We start from the raw sequence: 8,886 nt of genomic DNA on the forward strand, positions 1-8,886 counted from the left end.
GTTCAGACCTTGAGTTTATTCCTTAATGATTATGAGTTCGAGTCTTCTTAGAATCACTAGATACTTATATAATTGTTAATTTTAAAACCTATAAAATTAGACGAGATACACGGAAGCTGAACATCAATCATCAATAATAGTTTTTTAAAAAAAGTATTGATTGAAGCAAGTTTGACTTGTTCACTGACACTGGTCTAAGGAAAAAAGCTTCTTTCTCATATGCAGGCAGGAGTGACATGCTTAACATGGATTGGTGCATCGAGGTAGTTGGCTAAGGATGCAGTGATGGGAAAATACTTACAATGTGTAAGATCCCTCCAGCTCCAGGGGCACTGCAGTAGCATCCATTCACTAAGCTACCGCACAAGGTTTTACATAAACACCAAAGACATCCCATCAACTTCGCCTTTTATCACAATAAATATGATCTTGATGAAAAAAGATTAATGGGGTGAAAAATAAACTGGAGGAGCTTGGTCTAGTATTTTGCAGAATGCCACTAGATGTTGCTGATAACAAATGCCTGCCTTTTTGACATATTCTAACAGTCTGGATTCGAGACATTGCACAAGCCACAATATTATCAACACATTTGACTTCTCTCTGCGATGAAAGCTGCTTTCATTAGCAAAGAAACAACTTAGCATGAAAAGCTTCTGCTTACAGATATGCAATCTAGAAAAAGAATGAAGATGGACCATTATGAACAAACTAACCATCAAGAAAATTCCATCTTCTAGTTTTCTTATTATTGTTTTCCATGATAGATAATTGTATTATCCGTAGAGAGGGATTTTGAATCTTTATTCCCCGTACAGAACGATGAATTTCTGCAGAATCTCTGATGATCTTTACTGTTTAGTCTTTGATCATTTTCGCTACTGAGTCTATGATATTGATTGCCTTGTAGTAACGGGTACCATCTCATTGTCTTTTGACAGTTAATTACACTTTCTTTTTCCCACAGCCTTTGTTCATTCTGTCAGTAGAGGTGAGCAGAAGGCCAGCTGGGTCTAATCAATGAGAATAGTTCTCTGAAAATCTTGATATAAAAATAAATTAATCTGAACTAAAAATCCTTAAATTTTAGCAACTGGAATGTATTAAACTCAACTAAAAGACTCAGTCTTGTTTGGTTAATTCAGTTGGTTTGGTTCTTTGATCTTTCCACCGTCTGAAATGATACCAAGCTTTCTTAAACACAGCAAGTCAGAACTCTTCATTCATTGTCCTAGCTCGTCAATAATCTCCCAATTAAATTAAGCAAGAATTTTTTTTTTTTGAAAAATCCAATAATTATACTCAGAAAATCCACTAACTAAAGTTACATATTGGCTTGCTACTTAAAATCAAGGACGTGATAATGGTTAAACATCTTGGACAGCCTTCGACATGACAATCAGCTTAATTTCTATTTTAAAAAAATCACAGCAAATTTATTTGAAATAGTATCTACAAATTACAAGCATAACACCGATCACCTGGATAATCATAGTTGGCCAAAAGGTTTCAATTCAGAGAAAATATTCCTTCTAGTTTTCATGAACCTGCAGCTAGTTTTCCAGCGCTATATATGTACATGATTTGACGAATAAGAAAAAAAAAAAATTATTGAAGTGTTACTCTTTTTCGACAATCACTTCCTGGAACACGGTAACGTTATATCTATACACACGTACTTATATAATTGGTTAAAACCAAATCATACTGATGGACTTACGACATTCTGCTTCAAACCCTGGTATTTGATTCATCTCCCTGAGAGTCCTGAAAACGGAGAGAGTTGGCCGCCAACAAGAGAGTTGTCCCATTCATTGAAGGATGGAGGCATGGGTGGCCACATAAAAGCAGGTCTTTCAGCTGGCACTTCTGGTGGTGGCGCTTCCCCTGTAAGAACCTGCAAAACAGTTTTCATGGAGGGCCTATTTTTTGGGTTTGGATGGCAGCAGGCCAACCCCAGAATAAGCACACACTCCATCTCTTCCTTTATGAATATTCCATTCAATCTGGGGTCTGCACCTTCGAGGATTGTTCCCCTCCTGTAAAGTTCCCATAGCCCATGCACAATGTTACAAATGTAGTCATCCCGCTCAGCCTGCCCTCCAGGCTTCCTTCCACAAGCAACTTCCAGAACAAGAACACCAAAAGCATAAACATCTGTTTCGGCCGTTGCCCTTCCTGTAAGAATACTCTCCGGAGCCATGTAGCCAGGTGTTCCTGCAAGCTCTTTTGTTGAGTGGTGAGTTTGTTCATTATGAATAATGGTGCGAGCCAAGCCGAAATCTCCGAGTTTTGCATTGAAATCTAAATCCAACATTACGTTACTGGCCTTTATGTCTCGGTGAAGTACCCTGTTCATACATCCATTATGCAGATAATCCAATGCCTGCGCCACTCCTGAAATCACACTCAGCCTTCTTCCCCAGCTCAGTGTTTCTTCCTGCGTGCCTGACTTTTCATCCCAAAATATATATTTATCCAGGCTACCATTAGGCAAGTACTCGTAAACCAAGAGGTACTCGCGCTTTTCGTGGCACCACCCGATCAGCTTAACAAGATTTCGGTGATGGATGTGGCCTATTGTAGTGACTTCTGCAATGAACTCTTGCTTTCCTTGGGTTGATTTCTTTGAGACTCTTTTGACAGCAACTTCCTTTTTTCCCAAGATTCCCTTGTAGACTGTCCCGAAGCCACCTTTCCCGAGCTTGTTTTTAGGGTTGAATTTGCCTGTTGCTTTGCTAAGTTCTTTGAATTTGAACTTCTTCGGAGCAGTTGAGAAGCCTAGGATTGCCTCTTCAATATTTGGACAAGTATTCTCCACCCTATTTCCTTCATATCCCCTTTTCCTGTACAAGAAAAAGGCGATACCAATACCAATCAACAGGATTAGCACTGATCCTACAGCAACCAAAATCCAAACCCACCGCAACTTGGAATCTTTTACCTCAGAATGGTTAAACTCCCACGACCTAACACAATTTAATTGAGTGTTATTACTAGTTGAACCCGAAAATCCCACATACACCATTTCTGGAAGATAGGCTGAGAGATCGAGAGGCTCAGAGAGAACTGGATTCTTCATGTCGTCACCGACAAAAACAATCAAATTCTTGCCGTCATATTGAACAACTACCTTGATATCCGTGCCCGCAGAAATATAAATACCTCTATCATTTAACGAAACCGATCTTTTCGAGTAGACACTGTTTATATCCAATCCAATATGGTTATCGTCAAGATCTTCTGGGAAGCTTTTTTTAGTGTCAAATTCTATCGCCACTGTCTTCGCTTCAGTGGTTCCATTTAACCTGGAATTTACAATCCCAAGCCATTGTCCATCGCTTCCACCTGGAACGTCAGGATCTCCTGTTAATATAAAGGCCAAGCCTTCACCACTTGAAGCTGTCATGCTTTTGACATTGAGTACGAAGGTCGTATTGAAATTTGCTTTCTTCCCCTTCTTGCTCCACAGCCTGAATGGCCTTCCGTACAGGGTCCTTCCAGCCCTGTTTTCTATGCTAGCTCCACGAGTATCTGCTGTGACTTGGATGGCGCCGAGGGCTATAGAAGAATTGTCACTCAAAATAAGTTGAGGCTGATCTTGAATCGTGAAGTTTGGAAACTCAAAAGCAAGGCTCTGTTCTTGAGCAAGAGCCAAGAAGACAGCCAGGATTGCAGAAGTGGCTGCCAGGGGAAAGCGCATCTCGGCAATACTGTCGAATGACCTTTTCAGATTTTCTTGAGCAACTTTCTGGCAAGGTTAAATGATAATGAATGAGATAACAATTACACAGAAGATAGATTCTTATCAGCTTAAATTAAAAAAAAAAGTTTGGCAGGACTAATGACTTGTATTAGGGAGTGAATTTCCTTGCATTTTCTGATCTTATATTTTATTCCCTTTGAAAGCTTAGAATTGTAGTTATCACTATAGTGGAATTGAATATGAATAATGTCTGGTTGACTATTATGCAGGTTGTTGTCATCAAATGTATTGTCATTTCTGCTAGCTCTGCTTAATTAGTCTTGTAGTTGCATTAAACATAATCATTGGAGTAGTTTATAATTGTTTTCTCACGCAATCTTACATCTGCTCCTCCTGCTAATTGCCCTTTGCAATTAATAAAGGGCCGTAAAATACATGAGATTTTACAGATTCTTTGAAGAGCAAGTCTAACGGTATATCTTGCTTACGCCTCTTTTTATCATTATTCAATAACCCAGCCAGGCAAGGCAAGTTGTTGTCCATTGCAACTACCATTCCTAATTCCATAGTCAAATATGGAATCCATATCGCTTTTCTCATTGCAATTCCTTCTTGTACCTTTGTGTGCTTCTAGACTTCGTATGCCCTGGAAGGTGCAAGGAAACTTCATTGATGCAAAGAGAAAAAAAAACCACCATTGACATTCACAGATAAAATCTTGAATTTAGTGCTGAAGTGATTTCTTCGAAGACGAAACTTCTGTTATTGGGAAAATTGAAGAGGTTTTTCTTTGCAGGCGGGTGTGGTTCGGTCGGTGGTTATGGTTACCACTTTCGGTGCATGATTAATTTCCGAGAAGCTGAAAAAAGGACAACTTCTGTACTTCGGCACTCTTACTCATAATAATGAGCCCATATATTCCTTCGTCTGACCAAGTAACTATCACGCCCAACAAAAAAGACCATCCACATAGTTGAAAAAAGAGAAGCATATACCCGAAAGTTTGGATTTTGATTCCATCCTCCGAGCAGGTAGGTATATACAGAAAGATCTATAAAACCATATTTTCAAAATTATTTTGAGCTCCATTCAATAGTCCTCAGTCCTTGTATACGTGTGGAAGAATTGATGCATAGTAGGAGAAAAGATTGCTTCCAACTACATAGGGTATTGGCAAGCTCCCTTCCAAGGTTCTTCTTGGATACGATGTGCAGCATGACTTTGAATACCATTATCGTGGGTTACATGATATAATTTATACTATTTAAAATTTTAATATCATATCAAAAAATTATTTTAATATAAATATTTAAATTATTAAATAAAATCATAAAATATAATTTATATTATTTTATAACAAGAATTAACAATATTCACATTCACATGTCATCATGACACATGTATAGGATGGGAAGGTACATGTTGCAAGAAGAATACTGGGTTTAAGTTTTGAAGAGAAGGTGTGAATTTAAATTAAGGGATGCTATAGGCTTTCAATATGGACTTGAGTTTATAAAACTTGACTCAATTAGATTCCGAAGCTCACTTCATCCTTCCTTTTCTTTTATCAATTTTCATAGTTGAGAGGGATCAAAGAAGTTTAAATTATGGCTTAAAAGACTCAGTCAGCTTAAATATTTTTAATTATCTGTTTTTGATTACATCAGAATCAAGTTCGAAGTATCCGTCAAGATAATAATAAAGATTTGCAACCAATGATTTCAATATATTTAATTCATGATATATCAACAGTCCTTGTATGAATTGACATATCCTTCGAAGTTCGGATTTATATATTCTTAAATCCCCAAAAACACGGTTTATATGTGCTGGAGGAAGGATTCTTTTGTTTAGAAAAAACATTTTCCATGCTGTCTATTGACTTTGGGTAGTTAATGTCAACATTTTTGAAGTCGCTTGCCAATTTCATCATGTCTCTGTCTCTCCCTCTCCCTCTCCCTCTTTGTTTTTTCTTAATGGAAATTGAACACATGGGATCATGAGTCAAGGCTGAATGCGTAGACACCGGTAGCGCGCTAGATATGAAGATTGCAGGTCGTCAGCTGACGCGAAGATGACATACGGTGGCGCGTTTAACAGCACCATTGGGCTCCTTTATTTGGAGCCATTCTAAAATGAGCTTACGTCTGGCCTAATACTAACAACTTGTTTTATTTCTTTTTAATGATAAAAGAATTATATGATAGGCCCAGTTTTTGTGTCTCGGAATGAACTTTACTCACATTCACTATCTTGCTACGGTATATTCAAATATTAGGAAAAATAGTTATTTTTTTTTTATAGAAAATAATGATGCTTCAAAATCAAATATGATTATAAACGAGGTTATTTGATACTTGGATATTGATTAATTACATGTAAGTTAATATTTCTTTTTCCAGAGCTCACAAAGTAGATAGTTGGTGGTAGAAAGCTAAACATCTACAAAATAATCTTTTTTGGTGGAGTTCAGGGGTTATTTGATGATAAAGTTAATGATTTTTAGTAAAATATTGTAATAAATGAGAGAATGAACTTTAAATTCTAACAACTAGTGTGTTTGTTCTTGTTTTTGTATGGTAAATGTTTTGAGAATAAAAATACAAATACTTAGAGAATAGAAATTGAAACCTTTTACTTGGATGGTTCATGAGATATTTATAATCTTTAAACCTTGTCATTTTGATGGAGTAGAAGGGATGAAGAATTATTTTCTCCTAATAAAATTAATGAGGGATAAATATTCATTATATAGCATTAATGAGGAACAAATATTCCTTACACATCATTACTGAGATGAAAATATGGTAAGCATTTAGGAGAGTTTTTATATACCTATAGATGTAGGAAGACAAAAATCCTTAATATGAACATTTCATGTTAAAAGTCTAAGGAATGAATAAATGGAACCTTATGGACCTAACATGGGCCTATAAAGGCCTCTAGACCGATTAGCTTAGTGCATATCCAAGCCCATGGGCAATGCGTCTAGTAGCTTGCTAGACTTATGTCCACTTGGACTCAACACGTGCTAATCTAAGGATATTGGGTTTGGTAACTCGTCAAGCCCATATTATTTAGGCTTAGCACATGTTTGAGCCCAATGATGTTACATTTGTCAGCTCGCCAAACTTATGTTCTTTTGGGCTCAACATGTGGTTGAACCCAAGTATGTTGGGTCTGGCAGTTCGTCAGACCCACGTCTTATTGGACTCATCACGTGGCTGAAATTAAGGATATTGGACCTGGCAACCTACTAGATCCACATTCGCCTGGACTCGACTCGTGGCTGACCCAAAGATGTTAGGTTTGACAGCTTGCCAATCCCATGTTCGTTTGGGCTCAGCATATGGCTGAACCCAAGTATATTGGGTCAGGAAATAAGCAAACCTGTGTCATCTAGGCTTGACAGAATGCCAAGCCTAAGGATGTCGGCATGGACGCAAGCCTCACCCACCTGTCAATGAGTTACCACCTCGTTAATGGACCTTCTTAAACATGGACTTAAGCTTTTTTACAATGCATAAAAAATATTGATTCATCAATTCCCCTTTAAGTTTTTATGCATTCCATGTGAAAAGACTTAAAAAAAACCTTTTGAGAGACAATTGATGAGATTTGTCTTGTGATCCCTATAAATTTAACATCTCCCTATATTGATTAGAAATGCTGTCAGGGGTTTTTTCCTAAATCTCTTTGAAAAAACCATTCAACAACGTGCAATTAAAGCAATAGGTGTTTAGCCTTCCTAGAGTTATGGGATGGAGCCACATATCTTTCATTTATCGGCGGGAATGAGAGGCGGTGACCTATATAAACCCTCTTTTTTCTATGCCATAAGTTTTTTTACTTTTGCTAAAAACTCTATCTAAACTTTCTGCAATAAGAGCCCTAAAAGAGAAGATCAAGTTTCTCTGTCATTTGAAAAATAGTCTTTTCTAGGTAAACATAAAAAAATTCTATTTTGTTCTTCCTTTCACATTTTATTCTTAAAAAAAATGAGTTCTAGAAAGGGTAAGAAGATTGTATCCTCTAAAAGAGATTTCAGTTTCAAACTTGAAACTAAAATCGCTCACTAAGGGTCAACTGCCATTAGAATAGGCCAAATACTAAAATGTGATTCTACTCAACCCTTCTATATTAGGAGAGGGGATAAGATTATCCCAAAAAAGGCTTCAGACCTCAGGGGACAAGTAAGGTTACTTAGGGCTCTTTAGGATAAGGAATAAAGCACAATATCAAATGATCAAGTGTGTTTTTGCTAACTCTAGACAACCAGGAGAATTTACGATAATGTTGCTTGAGATGGATGACCAGGTTAGCCAAGTCATTAGCAAAAAATTAGGGGTAATTTTATCATTATAAAAAATTCCATTATAAAAACGATTGAGAACCAAACAAGGTCTTACCTATCTGACCTAAATTTAACCCAATCAGGTTGACCTGAAATCCTTAGTTTGACCGTAAACTGAACAAAAAACCATTGGTTTGATAAAAAAACAAACCAAAACCGAAATCAAAACTTAAAACGAATCAAGCTTGTTGAAAACACAAAATCTCAAATACTTTCGATCAAAACCGAGAAAAAACTAAAAACACGAAGAACAAATGAAGAACATGCCCAACAACATGAATCAAAATCCAGACTGGTTACAAACAATCCAAGGACATAGGCATGTTGAAAATCAATCACTAACTGATAATCTAGCTTTCATTAATATCGATTATCCACGAATTAACATGATTTAATCAAAATGAGTTTGGTTTGAAAAAACGAACCCTAACATTAAAAGTTATTGATACAAATAAACCTTCGATTATTGATTAATCATGTCATATCAAGATGCTAATTCAAAAATTAGGATCAAAACGGTCTAAAACATGTAGCTAAGGGAATGTTCTTGTGAAGCACATTGCCTAGAAATTTTTCAGGAAATCTAGAAAACACATTTTAAGCTCCAAAATCATGCTTTCTTGGTTCACACACATCACACCACCACATTTACACATACTCAAATCAAAACAAGTAACAAAAAATTGTCAAACTAAAACAGCAAACAAATTCAAGAATTTAAAGCTCAAAACTGATATTTTAACATCCAATAGGCCTTAACCAAAACCATAAGGGAAGAACATGAATTAGCCAACACAAAAAAAAACATCAAAAACCTTACTGTCAC

The 8,886-nt window shown here is 36.6% G+C and overlaps 1 protein-coding gene across 1 annotated transcript; it reads right to left on the minus strand.

Annotated features, from left to right (window-relative positions):
* Window positions 1-1,408: 1,408 nt before the first annotated feature.
* Window positions 1,409-3,848, minus strand: LOC7455641 (probable L-type lectin-domain containing receptor kinase S.5). The gene has a single exon (XM_024602576.2). It carries the CDS (start codon window positions 3,701-3,703, stop codon window positions 1,751-1,753), a length of 1,953 nt encoding a protein of 650 aa, XP_024458344.1. The 5' UTR covers window positions 3,704-3,848; the 3' UTR covers window positions 1,409-1,750.
* Between the last annotated feature and the right edge of the window lie 5,038 nt (window positions 3,849-8,886).

This window comes from Populus trichocarpa, chromosome 6, assembly GCF_000002775.5.
Source record: "Populus trichocarpa isolate Nisqually-1 chromosome 6, P.trichocarpa_v4.1, whole genome shotgun sequence".
NCBI classification, from domain to species: domain Eukaryota; kingdom Viridiplantae; phylum Streptophyta; class Magnoliopsida; order Malpighiales; family Salicaceae; genus Populus; species Populus trichocarpa.

Excerpts from the sequence above, each read along its gene's own strand:
- LOC7455641 (XM_024602576.2), bottom strand. The coding sequence starts at position 3,703 with ATGCGCTTTCCCCTGGCAGCCACTTCTGCAATCCTGGCTGTCTTCTTG.